The sequence below is a fragment of the Giraffa tippelskirchi genome, chromosome 7 (genome assembly GCF_054371585.1).
Source record: "Giraffa tippelskirchi isolate mGirTip1 chromosome 7, T2T-mGirTip1v1.2.pri, whole genome shotgun sequence".
In the NCBI taxonomy this organism is placed as follows: Eukaryota; Metazoa; Chordata; class Mammalia; order Artiodactyla; family Giraffidae; genus Giraffa; species Giraffa tippelskirchi.
In genome coordinates, this window is record NC_137281.1 from 131549108 (window position 1) to 131573293 (window position 24186).

Below are 24186 nucleotides of genomic sequence, written 5' to 3' on the forward strand. Positions count from 1 at the left end.
GTCTACTCATTTTGTTTATGGTTTCTTTTGCTGTGCAAAAGCTTTTAAGTTTGATTAGGTCCCATTTGTTTATTTTTGCTTTCATTTCTGTTGCCTTGGTAGATTGACCTAAGGAAACATAGGTACGATTTGCTACTGCTGCTAAGTCGCTTCAGTCGTGTCCAACTCTGTGCGACCCCATAGACGGCAGCCCAACAGGCTCCCCCATCTCTGGGATTCTCCAGGCAAGAATACTGGAGTGGGTTGCCATTTCTTTCTCCAATGAATGAAAGTGAAAGTGAAGTCGCTCAGTCATGTCCGACTCTTAGCGACCCCACGGACTGCAGCCTACCAGGCTCCTCCGTCCATGGGATTTTCCAGGCAAGAGTACTGGAGTGGGATGCCATTGCCTTCTCCGAGGTACGATTTACATCAGAGAATATTTCACCTTTTTCTCTTCTCAGAGTTTTATAGTGTCATGTCTTACATTTAAGTCTTTAATCCATTTTGAGTTTGTTTTTGTGTATGGTGAGAGGCTATATTCTGACTTCACTGATTTACAGGCAGCTGTTCAGCTTTCCCAATACCACTTGCTGAAGAGATTGTCTTTCTCCATTGTATATTCATGTTGCCTTTGTCAAATATTAATTGACCTTAGGTGTGTGGGTTTTTTGATAGGCTCTGTATTCTGTTCCATGTCTGTTTTTCTACCAGTACCGTGCTGTTTTGATTACTATAACTTCATAGTATTATCTGAAGTCTGAGAGGGTTATTATGCATTTTATCTGGTATGCTTTGGTCTAAATGATTCCCAGTCTTCAACCAACAGAGAGCAGGCAGTGGAGCAAGGCACTCTGAGACTCAGGTTTGGTTTGGTAGCTACACTGATAGCACCTAGGAGAGCCAAGTTGCTTCCTGTGTAGAATAAATGAATCCTCTGTAACAAGCAGATGAAGTGAACTCTTTTTCCCAATCCAAGGCTAGATTAAGGGTGGTAAGTATGCCTTTATTTTTGTGAGGTCTGTGTGTGTGTATGCTCAGTCGTGTCAAGCTCTTTGCAACCCCATGGACTATAACCTGCCAGGCTCCTCTGTCCTTGGAGTTTTCCAGGCAAGAATACTGGAGTGGGCTGCCATTTCCTACTACAGAGAATCCTCCCACCCAGGGATTAAACGCACATCTTTTGCTTCTCCTGTATTGGCAGATGGATTCTTTACCACTAGCACCACTTGGGAAGTCCCAATTGTTGTGATGTACTAGTCCCTTATAGAGGAATTACAAAGGGAGTGGTGATAACCTGACCCTAATACCCACTTCAAAGATAAGAAAAAGGCTGATGCTGGATATTAGAGAGAACTTCTTGGTAGAGAAGTTTGGTTTGGGTGTGATGGTGAGTTTGATGGGGCCCAGTTCAAGAAGCTTCAAGCAGGCCACTTAAAGACCTTGTTTTTAGGAACTCCCTGGACTGCTGTCTCAGGAACATAATGGTGAGACTCTGTGGCTATTACCCTGATACAGTAGGGGAGAGAGAAAGAGCAACTGTGATGTATTAGGAACTAGCCACACTTATCACTGAGAGAGATGGGAAAGTGCAGGGATGTGTGAGTGGTTTTTTCTTGGACCAGAAGTGGACAATGTGGGAGAGAGCCCTGCTGCAGACATTTTATATCTTCCTAGAAGGATTACCTCGGAGAAGGTGATAGCACCCCACTCCAGTACTCTTGCCTGGAAAATCCCATGGATGGAGGAGCCTGGTAGACTGCAGTCCATGGAGTCACTACGAGTCGGACATGACTGAGCAACTTCACATTCACTTTTCACCTTCATGCATTGGAGAAGGAAATGGCAACCCACTCCATTGTTCTTGCCTGGAGAACCCCAGAGATGGGGGAGCCTGTTGGGCTGCCGTCTATGGGGTCGCACAGAGTCGGACACGACTGAAGCGACTTAGCAGCAGCAGCAGAAGAAGAATTACCTAGAGGGGTGATGTAACCCCAACCAGGGTTGAATCATGAAATTCCCTGGGTCTAAGGGGAAAAGTAAAAAGAATCAGCCATAGGGAAATGCAATATACATGTGAAGAGCATTATAGTTTAATATTCCCACTGGGATCTCCAAAGAACTCAGAAATGCACCACAAGAAAAGTGGTCAGCTTGAACTATCCACCCAGTTTAGGAAGCATAAGCTTAAAATAACTCTACAGCCAGAGGAGATACACCCCCAACTGATACTGGTGTCAGTCAAGTAAGATCTTTTGTGCCGATGTCCATTCACCCTCCCCCATTGTACAACCTTTCAGCCTACTGAGTTGGGGAGAGGAAAACTGGGAAAGACAGACAAAGAAATCTGTCTTTGGAAGAGGAATCTTCCCCACTGCAAGACTTCCTGCTGCAGGGCCCTGGTCTGTGAGAGGGGAGAAGGTTTGACGTTCAATGCAATTCAGAATTCTCACAATAACACTGGACATTTTGATTTTTGTTAATTTTTAAAAATTTATGTATTTATTTGACTGCCCTGGGTGTTAGTTGCAACGCGTGGGATTTTTAGTTACAGCATGTGAACTCTTAGTCGCGGCGCATGGGATCTAGCTTCCCAACCAGGGATCAAACCCAGGCCCAGTGCATTGGAAGTGCAGAGTCTTAGCCACTTGACCTCCAGGGAAGCCCCATTCTTTAAAAAATATTTATGTGGGATTTTTGTGATTTTTTTTTTTTCCTCAGTGATCAGAGAACTTTTTGTTAACTAGGGATGAGTGGATAGCTGTGAGGCCTGCTTTTATTATGATTTTACTTATAATCTAAGAATTAATAGTAATATAATAATTAATCATGTTATCATGCTATTGCTTATCATATAAGAGTGAATGGATAAGCTGTGGGTTCACTTGAGGTGTCATCTGGGGATCAAGGAACAATGAGCCTCAGCCAGTGGACTTGAAGTAGAGTTCTGTTCTGTAGACCAGCTCATGAATCCGTTCTGCTCAATCAACATGCCAGGCAGAATTAGGAAATTACTTTATAAAAGAAGATGCTTCACATCCCTCTGCCTCACCCTGACATAGATATTTTCTGCTCCTGAAGTGCATTTGGGTGAATAAAGAATCAAATAAATGATTTCTTGAGCAGCTGAAAAGGTCATTAGAGAATTTAGTGTCCATGCAAATGAAGGGGAATACGTAGCCTCTTTAAGGTTCACAGACTATATGTTAAATGTTACTTTGTCTAGGATGCAGGCATGTTTCATAGTGACCATCCTCCCATTGAGTAAAAATCTGGAAATAAAAATTAATAGGACAATTTTTATGTTATAGAAGAGACATTATGTGTAGAGCTATCAATAGCAGGCACACGGCCACTTTTAATAAAGTCTCACTTCAAACATCCACCAACACTTGATGAGCTCACTTGTAGTTTTTCTTTTTTAATGATGTGTTAAGTTCTAAAATACCCAGTTAGTAACCTGTTTCTGAAGTAGGGCTCTTTAGAACACGACAAGGTAATCAGTTCAGAATAGTGACACTCTGCTCGTGAGTGCAGCTCTCTGAGGTCAGGTGGAACATCTGCTCTTAAATAACGTAAACTGGTGAAATAAATTCTAAATAAAGATAAGGTTGTTCCTGCAGGAAGAAGGAGACTAAGGACACTGCTAAACTCTTGAAGAGTGTCATTTCCCGGTGCTGTCCAGGGAGGCTTTTGAAGGAAACAGTGATTAGTACAAAGGCTGCAGAGTGTCTGATAATTAATGTTTTATTTGTGTTTTTATTTGATTCATGTCTAGTTGTCCCCTTAGCTTCATGAGAGCAAGAACTCCCTGTCTCTCAAATTTAAAATGCTGCCCAGGCCTACCATCATTTGGCCTCTTTTCTTTCTTTTTCTTTCACTTTTTATTTCCCTGGAAAGGACATTGTCTACTGTCTCTCTCATCAACAATTGCCTCTGCTAGGCCACACACACTCCCTGCCTTGGCACGTCTCTCTCAGGGTGTGGGGGTGACCTGAAGTTGGGGAGGGTGGTGCAGGTGAGTGGCTCCTGCACACGCATGCCTGCAGCAGCTTGGACAGACTCGGAAGACACTGGCCCTTTGGAGCAAATCCAGAAGCAGTAACGGAGCTCTAGTGAATATCCCTTTTATTTTGGTTGGTCAGTTTTTCAGGTAAGAACGTACTTCAAATTACAGAGAAATGTAAGCCACCTTATACTGTATCAGGGCTGCTTGGTACAATGAGAGAATAAAATGTAGAAAAGCACCAGGGTTTATTCTTTATCCTGGGAACCCCTTCTTCTTCTCGTCAGCACTGACAGCCCTCCCAGGCTCATCTCCATTTCAAGAAGAGTGAATGGACTGTGGGGTGTGTGTGCGTGCGCATGTGTGTGTTTTCAGCAGGGTATAGTCCATGAGGAGAGAGTATTCTCAGAGAAGAAACAGAGCTTGTACTCTTGACCCTGCTCTTCACCCAGTGTCCATAGGTCCCCATTCTACAACTTCCTTCATCAGAGTTTGCTTTGTAGGCTCTTTGTATTTATAAACTATCCGTCCAACAAGTAGTGTTAAACTATTTTTAAAAAGTGAATGACTCTGAGTTGTATATTTTGGTTGTTGTGGTTGGCAACTAAACTAGAAATCCAGGGCTGGTCTCCCTCCTTAGAACATACGAGTAGGGGATTGGCCTTTCTTCCTTTAGAGAGACTCTTGGTAAAGAGAACTTTGAACAATTGTTCATCTTAAAATGTACCTTAAAAATTTCAAGAAACACATTAATTTTACTAATGGGAAGGCAGATTTAAAGCAAAAGCAGTGAAATCTTTTCATTCCTTCCAGAATGTGGCCCAAGGTGAATACATTAAGTGTAGAGCTTGGGATTTACCTAATGGTTTTCAGACGCCAACTCCATAGCTTTGATTAATGCTGCCTCATAATACCAATGATGTGTACCCCAGTAAATCACTGGAACATTTTTCCCTGGTAATATATTAAAGTCATACATTAAGGCTACTGTGGTTTGGGTGATATATTGCTGGGGGGAAAACACACCCAACTGCCTAAAGGCCATGTTGTACACACTTGGGTTGACTTAAGCCCAGCTCCTTTTTCATGAGTATTTCATTGGGTATATTCAGAGAACTTTTTGAGTACCTGTCCCCACCCCATCACCCACACCACCGCCAACATTAAAGCCATGCTCCTGAAATTTGCATGGGTACTTTGTTTCAAAGAACTCTCTTCAAATACAAATGCATGTGAAAAACATTGAGCAAGTTAAAAGTATGGGCTTCGTAGTCCTCAAAATTGTTGGGTTAGAGTTCTAGCTCTTTCATTTGATGGGCTATGTGGTCTTGGGTAAGTAAGTCATTTAGACTTTCTGTACAATGGGGTTGTGTGTGTGTCTACCTTGCAATGTCACAAAGAGGATGAGCTGAAATCCTAAATGTAAGTGGATAGCCCAGTTCTTGGCACCAAGTCAGTGAGTGGGGGCTAGTTTTGAATGTTCTAGCAGGGACCTCCTGACCAGCATTTTTGTACCCTACTTGTAGTCTTCATAACAACTGCTTTATTTTGAGCTGCTTTGGGTGACTAGGTTTATATAGGAGTCAAGGTTAATGATCCAGGTAATGGCCTTCCATTTGGAAATGATATGGCAGAGTTGCAGGGCGGTGCTAAGTACCTAGTCTGGCAGACTCCGTTCTCCCTAAGCCACCTTCCTTGCTGGGCAGTAATGAGCAGCTTAGCTCTGCGGTCTAAGCACAGAACACCCTGTGCCACAGTGTGGACAGGATCTCAGTGAGGGAGAAAGTAGTGACCGTTCTAGTTCTTGTCCTGTGTTTTGGCTCTTGATGCTGGAGATTAAAGAGAAAAATGAAACTGGAGAGATAACTTTTTTCACCAAGTTCAAGTTAAATAATTTGGTTTCAAGCATCCCAGATAATCTCTGTTAAACTTCAGTCCCAACTGAGGCTGTACTGGTCTGATCTCCACAGTCAGCAAAATCACAGTTACCTTTTAAAAATGCCCAACTTGGGTTGTTACAGAAATCTACCTATGCCTTGTGTGAACAACTTGTGGGGGTAAATCATACTTATTGCATTTGTAAAATAGCAATAATAGCACAAATAAGGAAATTTTCTATAATTTCACCTCGGCTACCATTTTCATATTTTTAGAATCCTCTCCAAACTTTACCCTATGCATACACAATTTTATGTTTCCACTATTGCGTAGTTACAATCATTAATTTTATTAGATAAGTAATACATGAATATGTACATGTACAAATATGTACAAATTAAAAGTATAGACTTCCATAGAGCTAACAATGAAAGTCTACCTCACTCCAACCAGTTTTTGTTTCATTACATTTTTTTTCAAAAATGTCATTATCTGCTAGTGTTGTCTGTGATTTCCTTTTTTTTTTTTTTTTATTCAGTAGAAAGACAGTGAGCTTGTTCTCATTTTATAGATGAGGCAACTGAAGCCCTTCCCCACTTCTTCCTGGATGAAACAGCAAATCTGAGAATGAGGGCTATGTGCTCAGAAAGGGCCTGGGTCACTGATGACTTCCTTGAGCGGTTCTCTCAGCTCTGGGTTGCCTACATCTGGTTTTGTATTACATGAGAGAAATAACCAGCTACTTGGTTTAGTCACTCTAGCAGGGTTTCTATCACATGCAGCCAAACATATTCCTAACTGATACAGCTGTGTTCTCTCGTAGACTTACCCACTTACCATTTACTGATTTCCAGTCTTGTGCCCACAGTTTACAGATTATGCACGTAAGACTAACAGTTAACATTTCTAGAACAGTTACTGTGGGCAATACTTGTGTCATGACCTTTACATGTCTTCTCATTTATTGCTCCACAATAACCTCTAAAGTAGATATTATTTTTCTGTATTTACAAATGAAGAAACTGAAACTCAGAGAGATGGAGTATCCTACTCAATAGCACTCATCCAGTAAGCTCCACGCCTCTCGGACACTTAACTGCAAGAAACTGCATCCCATTTATCCTTTAGGGACATAGGAACCCAATAGATTTTTTTGAGAAACCAAACAATATGGTTAAATAAATCCTTACACTGTGAAAATGGTTATTCCCATCTTCAAATGAGATTCAGAGAGATCAAATGCCTTCAATACAATTAATTCAGCCTGATAAATATCCACTGAGCACTGGGTTCTGGAAACTTTCTCAGGTGCTTGAGGCTACCCGGCTAGATGAAGCAAGGCCTGGCTCAAGTGAATGCTGCAAGACAGGCAAGACTTTTTCTGGAATTAAAGCAGTTGCAGAAGTTGTGCTTTCTCCGGCTGGCATCAATTACTGACTTTCTGTCAGCAGAATATTCCAGATGGGCTGGTTTCTATAAAACCCCTAGGGGGAATCCCAGGGCTTAGGAAGGGGGAAGGGGAGGGAGGAAGCTGGCAAAAGAGACTGTTTGCAAGGGCTGCTTTTCAGTCTCCCCAAATCAGGTACAAAATCATGAACTGTCCCAGAACACACTCTATTTGTTAATTGTTCAGTTCTCCCAAGCACAGAGAGGAGAGTGAGAGAAAGGGAACCTTTGCCATGTGATTGGACTCAGATTTGTTTACCAGATCAAAGCCCTTGGGTAATGGAAACTTCAGATGCGGAGAGGGCGGGCGGGGAGCAGTGCCGACAGCGTCTACTTAGCTGAATGCATCATTCTGTATGCTCTGGAGCTTGAACTGCACGGTTTGGAAATGCCAGCTCTCTTCAGGCTTGTCACAAGAGGGTTCTGGGGCGCTGGAACAGCTCATGGACGCTGGATGCTAAGAATGTTTATAGACAGAAGCTGCTGGATCATGTTCCTCTCCCATTCTGTAGACATCTCTTGTTTCTTAAGGGAAAAGTAACACGTTCTTGGTTCCCCTCACATGTGTGCAGCTAGTTTTGAAATTGTTAACATTTCCTGATGATAAACTTTTTTTTTCCTTTTAATAAACAGCAGGAATTTATTTCTTCTAGTTCTGGAGGCTGGAAATCCAAGATCAGGGTGCCAAATGGTCGGGTGAGGGCACTCTCCTAGTTGCAGAATTCTCGTATCCTCACCTGGTGGAAAGAGGACGGTAAACTTTCTGAAGGGTTCTCTATATATTTCATGTCCTCTGGGGAAATATGGAACCTACCCTGTCATGGACTGCATGTTTGTGTCCTCCCAAAATTCATACACTGAACCCTATCCCCATGGGGATAATATTAGGAAATTGTCAGGTTTGGGGGAGGTGATTAAGGTTAGATTAGGCCATGAGAGTGGGGCCCTAGTGATGGGACTAGATATCTTATAATTTCATTTATTTATTTTTGGATCTTCATTTTTGCTCAGGTTTTTCTCTAGTTGCAGTGTGTGGGCTTCTCTTGTTGCAGAGCACAAGCTCTAGAGTGCAGGCTCAGTAGTTGTGGTACACTGGCTTAGTTGCCCCATGGCATGGGGAATCTTCCCGGACCAAGGATTGAACCCTTGTCCCCTTCATTGGCAGGCAGATTCTTAACCACTGGACCACCAGGGAAGTCTTCCTAGAGCCTTTATAAAAAGAGGAGGAGACAAGAAATCTCTGACTAAACCATACACTCTAATAGTTGTACTGAGAGCCATTTATAATTCAAAACATTAATTATAAATGAAGAGCAAAAGGAAAGGAAGGATGTGCCAAATTAATATCCTAGTCACCTCCAAGGAGGGAAGTTTGGTAGGAAGATGGCCAGGAAGACTTTTAATTTAAATGTGTTGTTTGGATTTTTCTTATAATGAGTCTATACTAATGTGTTACTTCTATAATTAAAATTTTTTTCTAAAAAGAAAAAACTCTTACACAATACATATTAGAAGTGATTCTTGCCTTTAGTTATTTTAAACTACGAGGATTCTCATTAATCTTTTAAAAGAACAACTCAGCATAATGCCAGGTCTTGAAAAGTAATGTTTTTAAAATGACAAGATAGTTTGGGATTAGAATTCCCTTATAAAGTGGAGGTTGTTTGCACTGGGAATGGACCGATAATACTTTGCAAACAGCCGTTGAATGATTTGTGATTGCTAAGTACCCAGAGGATGAGCAGCCCCCAGTGCATGCCTGGTGCTGTTATTAATGTATCTTTCATCTTTTGCCTGTTCTGAAAATGTTAACTGGTTCACTCTCAAGAGTGATGTGAATAAATTCTTACTGCAGTTGGAAACTGAGGTATATAGGGAGAGGTCAAGGGGATTTTTTCACTGTAATTTTTGTGGGAGCTGATTTAACAGTCAATAGAATAGTGAGGGCCTGGGAGAGAAGACTTCTGTTTTTTTAAGATTTATTAATTTCTAGTCTTCATTGCTGTGCATGGGCTTTCTCTAGTTGCGGCGAGCAGGGGCTCCTCTGTAATTGTGGCATTTGGGCTTCTCATTGTGGTGGCTTCTTGTTGCAGAGCACAGGCTCTTAGGGCTCCTGTAGTTTTGGCTCCCGGGCTCTAGCGAGCAGGCTCAGTAGTTGTGGTGCATGGGCTTAGTTGGCCTGCGGCATGTGGGATCTTCCCAGACCGGAGATCTTAACCATGTCCCCTGCATTGGCAGAAGGATTCTCGACCACTGGACCACCAGGGAAGTCCGAGACTTCTGTTCAATCACCAGCAGGATGACCTTTATGTTTTACATCCAGTGTCTCGGCCTCTGGGCCACACTTGTGACAAGGGCGTCTCTGGTGAGGCTGGGAGTCCCTGTGCCTCGAGTCCTGCCTGCTTGGGCCACCATGAATAAAGTGTTTTACAAGACCCTCTCCCTTTCAACTTGAGATTTTACTTTCTGTTAACTTTCTCTGTTTCCTCTGAAGACCTGAGAAAATTACTGTGTCAGCTATGTTATTACTAGGCAGAGTGACTTATGGCAAAAATTAGCCTTCATGGTGAATTGTATCTGCGCGGGGAGAACTAAGAACCTGAGGGAAGCCATAGCTCCGGGCTTACTGAGAGCAGTGACTCTCAAAACTGTGCAAGTTATTTGAGGGTGCCAGGCACAGCAGCTATTCCTATGGAGTTGTTGCAGGAAATGCTAGCTCCTGTGGGGCATGAGGGTCTAGACCGGAGCAGGGATCCCACACGGACCTCATGTGGTCTCATTTCCTTGCACTGGAAGCCTGGGAAGCCAAACAGGAGAACCCATGGTGCCTTATGGATTGTAGCATGGACCACTTCCCAGGGGAAAGGGAACACTGTTGCTGCCCTGCTGACAGGATTTCCTATCCTATATTCTGAATCTACATATGCTTGACTGTGGTCTTGTGCATCTGGATACTGAGTTGAGTCTGAGAAGCTGCCTACCCGGGCAGGTTTTTCAGATCCACTCTGTAGCCATTTCCTGAGGTCTTGTGCCTCTCAGGGAGTTGTTAGGCATCCAGACCTGGTTCCCTTCTGCTTCCTATAAAACTCACTGACCTCTGCCCTTCTCAGACCACTGGAAATCTCTCCTTGAAGCCTTTTCGATATTCCCATTTTCCTTCCTGTTCTCAATACTATCTCTTTGGTATGTATAGTCCTTAAATAAGATAGGAAGAGCCATTGCTTTCAAGCATCTTTGCCTTCGGCCCTGCAAAAATTGCTAAGGCAAGGAAATATAAAAGGCTATATGTTAAGAATGGTGGGCAGGGGACAGAAAAGAAAACTCTAATTAATAGGTGAAAAATTCATGCTGCCACACTTGTCAATATTAATGACAAAAGCTCTTCACACTATATAGAGCTTGGTTCTTTGCAAAGTGTTTTCACAAACAGTCTCTCATTTCAGCCTGACAATATCATTAATATAAGGGAAGCAGGCAATGGCAAGCCCTTGGGAAGGCTTGCTTTGTAACATTTGCTTGTCTCCATGGTGTAAATGCTCACACCATGGCCAGTTCCAAACTACCAATGACTTAACAAATCTGAATTTCTAGATATTTAACTTGTGAGTCAACTTGGGAGTCAGGACATAGATAATTATCCTAATTTAAAGGTGAGCAAAGCAAAGCTCAGAAAATTTGTCCAAGTCACAGAGATAATAAGGAACAAAGCTAGGAACTTGAGCTTATTTCTGATATTCTGTGCCCTTTTCTTGAATCAAGTCCATCCTTCTGGTATAGTAATAGTAAAAAAAAAACCAAAAACTGAATATATTTACCACCAATGAAAAATACCTAAAAAATCCCTTCACATGTCTACTTGATCATCAGTCTTATTTCTCTCCTCCATCTGCTTTAAGGAAAGATTCTCTCAGTGTGCAGAATCCTTACCCTCCCCATTCATCCGGGACCACACTCCACCAGTTAATTCCTCTGTCTTACATCTCTGAATCATGACTCTTCCTCCCTCATCTGTATCTCCTTTCACAATTTCTCTAATCCAAGACTGATCCCCTGCCTTTGACTTGTTCACCATCTATTTCTGATGATCATGATTCTTTTATTTCAACATTTTATTTGTCAGGTTTATTTCAACATTTCCACCCCTACCTTAGGTGACTGTTTTTTGACGTGTCCTCCCAAAGACCCCAGATCTCCCCTCTCATAGGTCATCTGTGCCCTTCTCGTGTCCAAGTTTGGGCTTTATCTCAGTCCTCCTCTAGTTTATTCTTCCTTCGGCGCTTGATGTGCTATAATGATATTCTTCTCAAAACGCGTTTCTCACTTGGTTTTCCTTCTCGGTCAGGCTCCACAATTTTTCATCACGTCTTTGTACATGGTCTTCCTCTTAGAAAAGGGAGCCTCGTGAGCATCTAGACAGAGCCAGGGGCTCATGCTTCATTATTCAGTCATTGACTCCGGCACCCTCTCTCTTCCATTTCTCTCTACCTTTTACATCAAACCTGACACTTGGCAGAGGAGCCTGGCTACCTTTGGAACACCATCATATTCATTTCACTTTATCTGCCCCATGACTCTGTGAAGATGTGACACCCACTAGGCAGGTATACCCAGATATTATTTGAAAGGAATACATCAAAATAGCCTGTGTTTCCAGGAGAAGTCCAGAACAAGTAGACCTGATGGAACTGGCATACCGGCCCACCCCGAGCCTCATGGTTCCCGACTTTACTATTCTCACAAAATTCTCTTTGGTCCTTTAGATCACCACAGTTTGGTCTATTGGAAAGAATATAGGCTTTGAGAAAGGTCTGCCTTGCTTGAATTTTGGTTCTGTCACCCACTAGCATCTTGGCTTTGGGCATGGCCTGTAACCCTTCTAAGTCTGTGTCATCATCTGAAGAGGCTAAGACCCTGTTTGTGAGGAGACTGCGGGCTGTGAGATAATGTGTGAAAAGTGACAGCATGGCTGTCACTGAACAAATGGCAGGTCATTATCACTAACTAGGTTTGTGTTTGATGTCTCCCCACAGGCTCTAGTTCTCAATCCTAGCCTATTTGGATAACCCCCCTCCTGGCTTGATCCACGATGCTCCTATCTGGAGCACCCGTCACACAGATGGTATTCCTGTCCAGACCCTGACTTTTGGCACTTTGAACTCTACTTTATTCCCAAATTGAAGACATATAGGAAAGGAGTTTCACTCTATTTTAGCCCAACTAGTTTTGCCAATCTCCCAGGTCCTCCTTTGCCTGATTTATGACATAGTAGGGCCACAGTTTGGTTTGGAATTTCTATGTAAACTGATGTAAACTGGAATGCTTTTTAGGTAAAGTTTAATATACATGCAGGTCCAAGTTGGTTTGCTATTTCTTTTATTGTCTTTTGAGATCTGTGAACAATGGTCACTTCTTGGTTTGCAAAGAAATGCCTATCTCTTTTGAGTTCCAAACCAGTGAGTTTCTGGAAGACAATTATGTTTAGCCCAAAGGATTCTTTTGTATTGTTTTGTGTAAGAACACATTTCCCTATGCTGAGTACTAAAAAGATACTACTATCTCAGTAATTTCTGTTGGGGGGTAAATCAACAAATATAGAATTTCTTTCCTTAATATGATACCATCTGTAGTTTTGTTCCCAGGTGGCCCAGTGGTAACAAATTCACCTGCAGTGCAGGAGACACAAGAGACTCAGGTTCGATCTCAGGGTTGGGAAGATCCCTGGAGAAGGAAATGGCAACCCACTCCAGTAGTTTTGTTTGTTCATTTGTTTATTCCTATACCTTACTTAGGACTAGAAAAGTTGTGAAGATGCTTAAATCAGATAATTATGTATTTCTGAAAGGACTGAAGAGATTAAAAATCTTTTATTAATAAATTATTATTTAAAGAATGATATATACTCAAATTCAAGCAGTCTAGAATTCTTAAGATATAACACTATTAGCATCACCTTTAGAGGATTTTTTGTATGTGTACTAACAAACGCAATTCTGAAAAATATATATGTTTGTATGCATTCTTGTGTGTGTATTCACATAATGCTCTGCAACTTGCTTTTCTAAATTACAATGGACTCTTAGAATTTCTGTGTCAGTAAATAAAATTTTGGCTTCTTTATTTTTTAATCATATGCATAATACTGTCACTAAACAGAGGTGCAATTTTAAATCAACTCATTCATTCTCATTCCTTACAACCACAGAACTTTTGGTTCTAATATGATTTCACTGAATAGTACCTAATTATTTAAATATACAGCTCTTCCTGTCTGATAATTCATGAATAAGTAATTCATTAGTAACTGAAGACTACCGCAAACTTAGATTTCCTACGAAAGAAGAGGCTTATTGAATTAAGAGGATTTGTATACCTAAGCAGAAATGGCAAGGCATATAGGAGAAGACACTGCACTAGAGGCCAAAGATCTGGATTCTAGTTGTGATTCTTTTCTGTTGAACAAGGCACCAAAATCACTGGGCTTCAGCAGTGTCAGTAAGTGAGGATATTAATGTATTCCTGCTTAACTCATAAGGTTCTTGTGAGGGTGTCATAAGATAAAATATACACAAGCACTTTGTAAACTATCATTTTTGCTAATAAGTGTTATTTAATGATTTCGGTGAGTTTGAGCAATTGAGAATAAGTTGATAGTTGACACTAATGTTGAGATCTCTAATTATAACATGTCTCAGAGATTGCCCATAAATTCTTTGTGATATCTTCTATTGAGAGGAGATGTCTAATTCTTTTCAACTTGAATTTTGACCTATGGAATGCAGTGAAGGTAGTGTTCTTTGACCTCCAAGGCTAGGTCATAAGAAGCCTTATATAGCTTATACCTTGGTCTCCTGGAACATTTGCTCTAAGTGAATCCAACCACCATTTAAAAAAAGGACTAAATACTCTGAAACTACTATGCTGTCAGGAAGCCTAAGTTAGCCACAATGAAGAGGGGATGAAGAGAGAGATGCCTGCCAGTCCCAGGTGTTCCAGCCTTCCCAGCTTGGGTTCCAAACTTATGAATGAAGGAGCCATCTTGGATATTTCAGCATTAGCAGACATGATGTGGTGAAGAGCCATCTTAGATACTGTAATACATATACAGACAAAGTACTTATGCTCAATATATATACAAGGAATTCTTATAACTCAGTGGTAATAAAACAAAGGACCAAATTTCTGCCAGCCCCCTTGAGACTAGGGTGCAGACATTTTGTTGCTTAGCAATTAAATGCACCTTCTCAAGTCTTTCAATCTTGAGCTGGTGAAGTGAACATACAGAACCATTTAAGGTCACACTGGTGGCGTTGAATCTAGAGGCTGGTGACAGAGGCTGCAGGGTCAGCAGGGTGTCCTCAGAATCTGTCCCATTGATGACGTGGCTTTGACGTTGGGTCCTGCTGGCCAGCTGGAGTTCTGGCCATTTTCCCAGACTGATTCTCTAGCCTTCTAGTCCTGTGAGTCACCTGGTACCTTTCCAATAAGTTCCTTTTTCTAAGGCCAGTTGCTATGGTTTCCAGTGAAGAGCTCTCACTAATTTGACAGAAAAACCTTCTTGGGATATCAGTGAGAGAAGACCATGTGTACAACTTCCTTCCCAACTCAGCAATCTGTTTTCTTATAGGGCCTTTATCATTCTTTTTGTGTTATCTAACCAAAGGACTAAAAGCCAAAAGTGTCTGTAAGTATAAGCCTGTCTATAAGGATGTTTGCCATTTAGTATTATTGAGTTTTTCTCACCTTGGAAAATTAAAAGAGAATTCATTATAACATTTTTGGTGTTCAAGTAGAAAGTATATTATGTCTTAGAATGTTTAAAAAAACAAACAAACATTGTTTTGGTCAAATCCATATTGTCAGAAGAGTGTCTTGCTTTATCAATTTTTCCCATGTTCCCAGAATAAGAGACAGCAGTCGAACATCAGTTCAAGGCCCCTCACAACTCTGAATGAATTTTAAAAAGAAAAAATTTCAATGAGAGAAAGCTTCCTACTTTAAAGGTGAAGTCTCAGAGAAGAGGAAGGAGTAAGAAGTCAGAAGAGAGGGCCACAATAGGAGTGGGGAGGAGATGGAGACACTAAAAAGATGAACTATGGGCACAGACCCAGGATGCCTCTGTTACCATCATGTTCATACTCTTTAGATGGTGCCCTGAGACTCAGCTCTACTGCTCCAAACTGCCCAGGAACGGGTGAGAGGCAGGTTGTCAACTCAGTCGTGATCCAAGAGCCCTCACTGAGATGCTCCCTCCAAGAAGAAGGAGTGCTGAGGCCACAAAGGCTCCAGTCTCAGCCCAGAGGTGAGAGCACAGTGAATGGGCACAGGCTACCACTCCCCTTGCATACAACACCCAAACTAATTTGGCCGCTTAACTTCTCTCTAATGAAAACCATTATGTCATGTTCGCATGCATGCATGCTCAGTTGTGTCTCTTTTGCGACCCCATGGACTGGAACCAGCTGCCATTTTCTCCTCCAGGGGATCTTCCTGACCCAGGGTTTGAATCTGGGTCTTCTGCATCTCTTTCATTCGCAGGCAGATTCTTTACCACTAAGCCACCTAGAATGTCGTGTTTGGTTTAGTTGCTAAGCTGCGTCCAAATCATTGCAACCCCATGGACTATAGCCCACCAAGCATGTCATGTTTAATATATATTAAAAGATATTGGAACATATACATAATTGATGAAAGACAGTAATAAAATGGAGACCCTCCATCCCACTACCCAAATTAAGAACTGGAATGTGTGTGTGTGTTAGTCGCTCAGTCATGTCCGACTCTTTGCGACCCATGGACTGTGGCCCCCCAGGCTTCTCTGTCCTTGGAATTCTCCAGGCAAGAATACTGGAATGGATTGCTATTCCCTTCCTGACCCAGGGGTCGAACCCTGATCTCCTGCATCACAGACAGATTCTTTACCGTTTGAGCTACAGGGAATCCAGAACTAGAACTAGAACTACAGGGAAATCAAGAACTAGAATAGTGCCAGTATTAATATTAAGTTTACTCTTTCCTTTCTTTTTAAAATTCCTAGTATGGAGTGCTTAATTCTGTCAAAACACATATGTGGACTTGGGTGAACTGAAATAGACTAATACTGGATAATGCTGGAGTAGGTTGCCACTTCCTACTCCAGGGGATCTTCCTGACTCAGGAAGCGAACCTGCATCTCTTGCATCTCCTGCATTGGCATGTGGATTCTTTATCACTAGTGCCACCTGGAAAGCCCTAATAGTGGTTATCCAGTCTTTAATTATGTATTCCTAGTTATGCTGTTATTGAACAGCCCCCTTTTAGAAGAGTCTTCCTTATATTGAACTGGAATCTGTGTCCCATGACTTCCACCCATTATTCTTAGCATTACCATTGGGATGTGGTTAAGAGTGCAGATTCCAAGATATAGAGAGGATTAGCATGGCCCCTGTGCAAGGATGACACGCAAATTCATGAAGCATTCCATATTTTATTAAGAAAAAAAAAAAGAGTGAAAATTCCAGAATCGACTAGATCTAAGTTCAAAGCTCAGTCACTTGCTGATTATGTGATCTTGGCAAGTTACTTAGCTTCTTTGTACCTTAGTTTCATCTTCTGTAAAGTGGGAATAATAATACTATCCATTTTATAGGACAAGCTGGACCAGACCATAAATCATGGTCTGAGTTTGAGAACTGTTGAGGTTTGCTTTGAATTATTGTAGCTTCTATGTATTATCTGATCAATTCAGAATTACAGTACACTGTGGTTCACAAACTGGAATTACAGTGGTTTATAAAGGATAGTGGTTTAGTTTTACTTCAACTAAAGGGGAGTAGGCAGTCCATAGCTGGTATTTTTCTGCTCTGCCATTTTTAGTGGGTGATTTCATGATTCAAGATGGCCACTGAGTTCAAACCACCATCAGAGTTCCAGACAGAAAACCCAAAAAGGGAGAGAGGGTACATGCCAATAGCCTTTCTTCTTTTTAAGAAGCTTTCCTGTAAATCCTAATCAACAATGCTTACCTGTCATTGGACAGAGGTAAATCATGGGGCCATCCTTGGCTGTAAGGCAAACTGGGAAACGTAGTCTTTTAGCTAGAACATTACCATCTTAAATAAAATTAGGCTTCTGACACCAAGAAAGAAGAGAAAGATGGGTATTAGACAGGCAACTTGCAGTCCCTGCTACATAAATTAATCAAGCAGTAAGCAGTGCAAAGTGTATAAACATAACGTAGAATCAGGGTTCTCGAGAGAAACAGAACCAGTAGGATTCATTTTAAGGAATTGGAGCATATTTGGAGTTTGGAAGATGACAAGTCTGCAGTGTGCATGCAGGCCCAGCTGGAGACCCAGTGAAGAGCTGCTGTTGTCTGCTGGCAGAATCCTTTCTTTGGGTGGGGAGCCTCAATCCTTTCTCTCAAGACCTTCAACTATTTGGATGAGATTCCCCCCGCCCCCAACACACACTGATAAAGAGAAATCTGCTTTACTTAAAGTCTACTGAGTTAAATGTTAATCACATCTAAAAAATGCCTTGACAGAAGTCTCTAGACTGGTGCTTGACTGAGTACTGTGACCCAGCCAGACTGATACACAAAATCAGCCATTACACCTACATTAAAGTTACAAACAGCTTTGGCAGCTCTGTGCCTCTGTTTCCAATGGATTGAAGTGGACATGAAGTTCAGTGGATCTACCAGCCCTGGAGGAACTTCCCAGATCAGAAGAGCCTTGAGCCTTGTCTTGCCTTTTGCATCTTTTCTGGCTGGTGGGGTAGGGAGGTGCAGGTGGCAGGAGGGATGTTTGATGCTCTGGGGTCACCTTGTTACCATGGCATGCAGCCTTTGTGTTTGTCACTAAATATTTACTTCCATGTTTTATTTCTTACTGAGTCCTAAGGCTCTACAGGCCTAGTCGGAGCCTGCTGAGAGTCACGCATGGGTTCTGTCAGCTCACTCACCTAGACCTTTCCCAGGCAGGGGCTCAGCACAGGCCAAGGCTCACCAAACTCCACAAAGAGTTCATTCTCATTCCTAACAAACATTTGATTGTCACTCTCACATCCTCTCATAAGTATTTCTTCTCCTATACGTACCTGGTTTCAGTCTTAGCACTTTATAACCTTGAATGTACATTGTCATATTGGCCGGGGATGGGGGGTAGTGGTGACGGGAGGGTGGGAAATGGGACATGTTGGTGCACTTTCTCATTGTCACAGATGTTAGTGTGCAATGTAGCGAAACGCAGACTTTAAACAGTGGAGTTTTATAAGTTGAATAATAAAAGCAGTTTGTTTATAAGCACATAAATAGCACTCGATAGCGGAAACAAATCCTGTGTTCACAGGGGCATTTCATTTGTGGGTGTACAGCTCCCTCCCACTTCTGACCTGAAGAAGTCTGCTCTGGTGACAGCTCATTTTGCAGACAACACAACTGGAGCAAAGCCAGATCAGAGGAAAGGGGCGGGGGAAGGGTGGACTTGGTATTTATGATTTGGTGATACTCTGTAACTAAGCAGTAGCTTTACTGCACTTTTCCTCAAGCCTCCAGATATGAAATCCAGGTAGAATTGATAGGGTAGAGGCAGAAAGAGAGCACTATGATGCGCTTGCAGTTATGTCTGGTGATTTCTTAGATTCTTACTTATGCCAGATAAGAACATCTTTATTAATGGAGAGAAATAGTGGCAAGGGGTGGGTTGGAAGGAATGCGTTTCACAACTGTCTCTCTCTCTCTCTCTCTCTCTATATATATATATATATATACACATAATATATAATCTTCAATTTGAAACTTCCCTTGGTTTCTATAGCCCAGCTGCAGAAGGCCACCCAATTAGTTAAAGAGAAAAAAGATTTGAAATCAGGACTGGGTTACTTTGTGTGAACTAAAATAGAGGAAATGGCTACAATTGCTTTGCCAGGGGTGTCCAACCCCAAATTAGACTAAAAAAGCCATCATATAACATCAGACAACTTAATAAGATGTAATAAGGGAACTGCCTACTTTACACATCTGTTAAGAACATCTGGCTTTGGCCTGAGCCCTGATAACTCTGACAGTTAGTTGGTGGCCCACAGATTAGAAAAAGAGGCAAACCCTCAACCTGTCAAGCTCGTCTGTAGAATTTCCTGGTGGCCTAACCACCAAGCCCAAGAGCGAAAAGAAGCTGGGGCATGGCCTGTGCTAAGCTCACATCCTGACTGCAAACTTGAAAGAGAAGAGAGGCTTTTGGAGACTCAAGTGCTGGCCTCAGGATGCGGTTCCTCTTTACCTGGCGCCAGAGGGCCCTTCAGCACGAGCATCGTGGGGAGGGGGCAGTTAGGAGGCTGCATCCCTCAATTGCAGCTCCATCTCTTTGGTGGTATGTGTGTGCTTAGTCTCTCAGACCTGTCCGACTCTTTGTGACCTCATGGACTGTAGCCTGCCAGGCTCCTCTGTCCATGGGATTTTCGAGGCAAGAATGCTGGAGTGGGTTGCATGCCGTCCTCCGGGGGATCTTCCCAACCCAGGCAGTACTGGATTGTTGAAGCGATGTGCCCTGTGGCAGGCTGCATTTTCCAAAGATGGCCACGACGACATCTCTCACCCCACATGCTAGTCCTCATCAAGAGGCAGAGTCTCACTTCCTTGCTCTTGAGTGTAAGCTGGCCACAGTGACATGCTTGCAGCCAGTAATGTGTCTTGGAGATGGTGACTTCCGAGGCTGGGCTTGGAAGGTCATGCAGCTACCCCCGGGCTTTCTCAGAAGGCTTGCTTTCTGGACATCTCTCCTTTGGCGCTCTATCTCAGAGCAAGCTGCCATGCTGTGGGAAACCCCAGTCACAGGAGAAGGCCACATGCACGTGCTCCTATTGACAGTCCCAGTGGAGGCTGGCCTTTGAGTCCTTTCAGCTAGGTCCCAGACATGTAAGGAAGGAAGCCTGCAGATGATTCCAGCTCCCAAATGAGTTTCGCAGCTGAGGCCCCAGACATCATGAAACAGAGACAATACACCCCTACTCTGCCCCATCCAAATTCCTGACCCCAAGCATCTGTGAGCACAATAAAATGGCTGTTATACTGATGAGGGTCTTCCCAGGTGGCGCTAGTGGTAAAGGACCCACCTGCCAATGCAGGAGACAAAAGAGACGTGGGTTTGATCCCTGGGTCAGGAAGATGCCCTGGAGGAGGAAATGGCAACCCATTCGAGTATTCTTGCCTAGAGAATACCATGGACAGAGGAGCTTGGCCAGCTGCAGTTCATAAGGTCACACAGAGTCGCAACCAAAGGAAGTTTCCAGTTGAAGATATATATCCCCCACTAGGTTTGGGGTGGTTCATTATACAGCACTAGACAATCATAGCATGTCCATAAGACACACTTCTGGAGGAATCTGAATGCTATTAATCAGCACAACCCATTTCTCTACCCACCCTCCTCCCACCCCCCAGCCCCAGGATCATTCTAGGAATGCCCAGCACTATGTTACACAAAGTACACTTTTGTAAGAGAATTACAGGGCTACCATTTGCTGCTTTTTTGTAGGAACAGAAAAAGACGCCCATTCCTCTGGGACAGTGTGGTCCTTTCCCACAGCACAAGCCTGGCAGGCCAAGTGCATACTCTTAACCTGGTAATATCTTGCGCAGTGTACCAACTGTACTACTGTACACAGCAGCCCTGGAGAAGTGTAAAAGTAAGTCTCTCCTAAGGAATTTACATTCTTATCAATATAAAATATGTGTATTTTATAAAAGGAAAGTGTCAAATGCTAAATCATGTGCTAACACTGATTAGAAAAAGTTTTGTGCCCCGTGGACTGTAGCCCACCAGGTTCTTCTGTCCATGGAATTCTCCAGGCAAGAATACTGGAATGGATTGCTATTCCCTTCTCTAGGACATCTTCCTGACCCAGGGATCGAAGCTGGGTCTCCTGTATTGTAGGCAGATTCTTTACCATTTGAGCCATAGTGGAAGCCCATAGAAGAAGCACAGAACTTTTAAATAGAAGATCTGGCTAGAAGCACTGGGCTCAGGTTACGTTCTGCTACTGACCAGTATTCAAGGCCTTGCTTGGTGTCTGGGAACAGGTGCCTGGGTTCTTTGAACTTTGGTTTCTTTCACCTGGGTAGTAAGAAGTGGCTCTTAAGTGGTCACTGTCAGATATTCCCCACTTATGGCAGAGCAGGGTCTAAGGACTTAGAATTACTGCCAAAATCTGGACTCAATAACTCATATGCACATTTTATTTGTTCATATGGCTTTGTTCTTAGGAGAAAAAAAAAAATCACCTTAGTAGAAAAGTCTTCCCCAACCACCATCTTTAAAATATCAGAGCTCCGTGACCACTACTGTTCCCTCTCTGTGGTGGATTAGGCATGGCCGCATGTTCTTTGATCCCCTTCCTGTGGAGAGACAGGGTCTCTGTCACTTACATGTAGGCAGGTCCTGTGGTTTCTTTGAGCAACAGAATATGGCAGATGTGGTGCTGGGACAGTTTCCAGGCCCAGGCTTTAGAAGACTGACAGTTTCCACTTCCTGCCTCTTAGAACAGTTTCTCTGGGGGTCCTGGATTTGATTACCTGAGGCTGCCATGCCGAAGTAACGTGGAGGCACTCCACTCAAGAGTTCCAGCTTAGTCCAGGCTTCTGGTCACCCCCACTGAGGCCCCAGACACTCTGGACCTTCAAGACTAGTCCATCCTCCAGTTGATGTCACTGACTAGAAGGACTCCCCCATCTGGGCCCTGTCTAGTCCGCAAAATTATGAGATGTAGTAGAACAGTTCTTATTCCAAGCCACTAAGTCTTGAGGAGGTTTGTTGCACAGCAGTTCCAGTTATCTGGAACACCACCCCTCCTCAGTCTGCTCTGTTTTCCTTACCTCCAGTGGTGTCCTGGATCTGGCTCATACTGGCTTGTGAGAACAGATGATAAAATTTTCAGGAGTTCTGTGAGCTAGTTATTAAGCAAAGCCATCACTAAAAATTAAATAATTCAAATTACAATGAAATTAATTATATTAAAAACCAAAGTAATAGATCCTCAAAACTCCTAACTTCCTAGTTCTTTTACTATGGTTTACTCTCATCTGTGCTTTGAGGTTATAGCCCTTGTGCCTGTCTATGGTGGGGCTACTCTGCAATAGTGCATTACAGCTCATCTCCTCCCAAGTCCATGGTCAGGGATATCACACCGAGAGCTTGAAAGTCACCGTGCGTGTCTGCTAAGTCGCTTCAGTCATGTCTGACTCTTTGCGACCTCATGGACTGTCACTGTAGTATGGTATAAATACCACAGAAATCGTCAAATGTCTTCCAGAGAGCTGGTTGTTAAATACGTCCGAGCTCACCGTTACTGCTGTTCACTGTACTTATAACCAACAGATACGTTACGTATTTTATTGAGTATTTCTTTTCCTTCCTCAGTGGAATATAAGCTTCCTGAGAGGAGGAATTTTGTCTTTTTTTTTTGTTCACTGTTGTCCCCCCAGGACCTCAGTAAGCATCAAGCAGAGAGGAGGCGCTCAATAAATATTTTGCATGAAGGCATTCTGCTCTTAGCATATGTGTAGTGAAATTCATAGGTCATTTGCCACTTCCTCCTCTCTAGAGACCTACTGGCATCACATTCAGCAGCTGTATGATCAGACGTGCTGGCCACAGACTCGTGCTTCAAGCTAGACCAGTGAGCATCCCTAAACTACATTGGAGTTAAGTGAGGGAATCCAAGATGAAGTGGGAGTGTGAGGATCAGGGAGTGTGAGCACAGGCCAGCAGTTGTGGAATGACTGGTATTTTAAAACTTGTGAGCTTGCAAGCTACTGATGCCCTTTTCCTGTTCATCATGGGGACTGAGTAGCAAAGAAAAGTCTTCTTCCAAGAAGAAGAAGCCATTTCTCAGAGAGACACAGTGATGAGTGATGGCTGCTTCCAAGGTCTCATGTATTCTCAACCTTGGGTCTCCCTGTATCCTTAGAAAATGTTCTCTTGGTGGGCATCCACTATCTTAAATTGATTTCTGCAACCCAAAACACCGTAACAAACACAATCTCCATGTTTGTCTTAATATGATCTTTTAATTTATCGGAAAAAAAAAATCTCCATGGGTCTCTCTCTGGGCCCTTTTGGTAGTTTTGGAAGGATAAGTCATGTTTAATCTCTATGGTGTGAAAACACGTACATGAGGTTTGTTGTTGTTCAGTCACTAAGTGTTGTCCGACTCTTTGTGACCCCCATGGACTGCAGCACAGACTTCCCAGGTGGTTCTAGTGGTAAAGAACCCAGCTGCCAATGCAGGGTTAAGATAAAGGATAATAATAAGAGATATAAAAGATGTGGGTTTGATCCCTGGGTTGGAAAGATCCCCTGGAGGAGGGCATGGCAAACCACTCCAGTATTCTTGCTTGGAGAATCCCATGGTCAGAGGAGCCTGGAATGCTCTGGTCCATGGGGTTACAAAAGAGTTGGACATGACTGAAGCAACTTAGCATGCCCACACGGACTACAGCACCTTAGGCTTCCTTGTCATTCACTATCTCCTGGAATTTGCTTAAATTCATATCCATTGAGTTGGTGATGCCATTCAACCATCTCATCCTCCTGGCCTCCAGCAATTTGTCTTCTCAGTCACAATATGTTGGAAATTATGTAAAAGCTATGACAAACCTAGACGGTGTATTGAAAAACAGAGACATCTCTTTGCTGACAAAGGTCTGTATAGTCAAAGCTAGGGTTTTTCAAGTAGTCATGTACGGATGTGAAAGTTGGACCATAAAGAAGGCTGAGCACCAAAGAATTGATGCTTTTGAACCGTGGTGCTGGAGTAGACTCTTTAGAGTCCCTCGGACAGCAAGGAAATCAAACCAGTCAATCCTAAAGGAAATCAACACTGAATTTATTGGAAGGATTGAT

At 42.8% G+C, this 24186-nt stretch overlaps 1 protein-coding gene and 1 non-coding gene across 8 annotated transcripts in view; both read left to right on the forward strand.

Annotated features, from left to right (window-relative positions):
• KIAA0586 (KIAA0586 ortholog) overlaps positions 1-24186 on the forward strand; it is a 196956-nt gene that overhangs the window by 140879 nt on the left and 31891 nt on the right. For 3 of the 7 annotated variants that reach the window (XR_014059358.1, XR_014059357.1, XR_014059361.1), the window contains 2 exons: positions 15453-15608; positions 20821-20971. The exons of 2 other annotated variants lie outside the window; for them this stretch is intronic. Coding sequence is in view for 1 of the 5 variants with exons in the window: in XM_081509637.1 (XP_081365763.1) it covers positions 15209-15213 (5 nt within the window). In the remaining 4 variants the exon portion in view is untranslated. Of the gene's footprint in view, positions 1-15208; positions 15609-20820; positions 20972-24186 lie in introns of those variants that run through there. 2 more of the 7 variants (XR_014059363.1, XM_081509637.1) reach the window with 2 other exon arrangements.
• Positions 16672-16775, forward strand: LOC145515930 (U6 spliceosomal RNA). Its single transcript, XR_014061135.1, has one exon. It is a non-coding gene; the product is annotated as a U6 spliceosomal RNA (small nuclear RNA).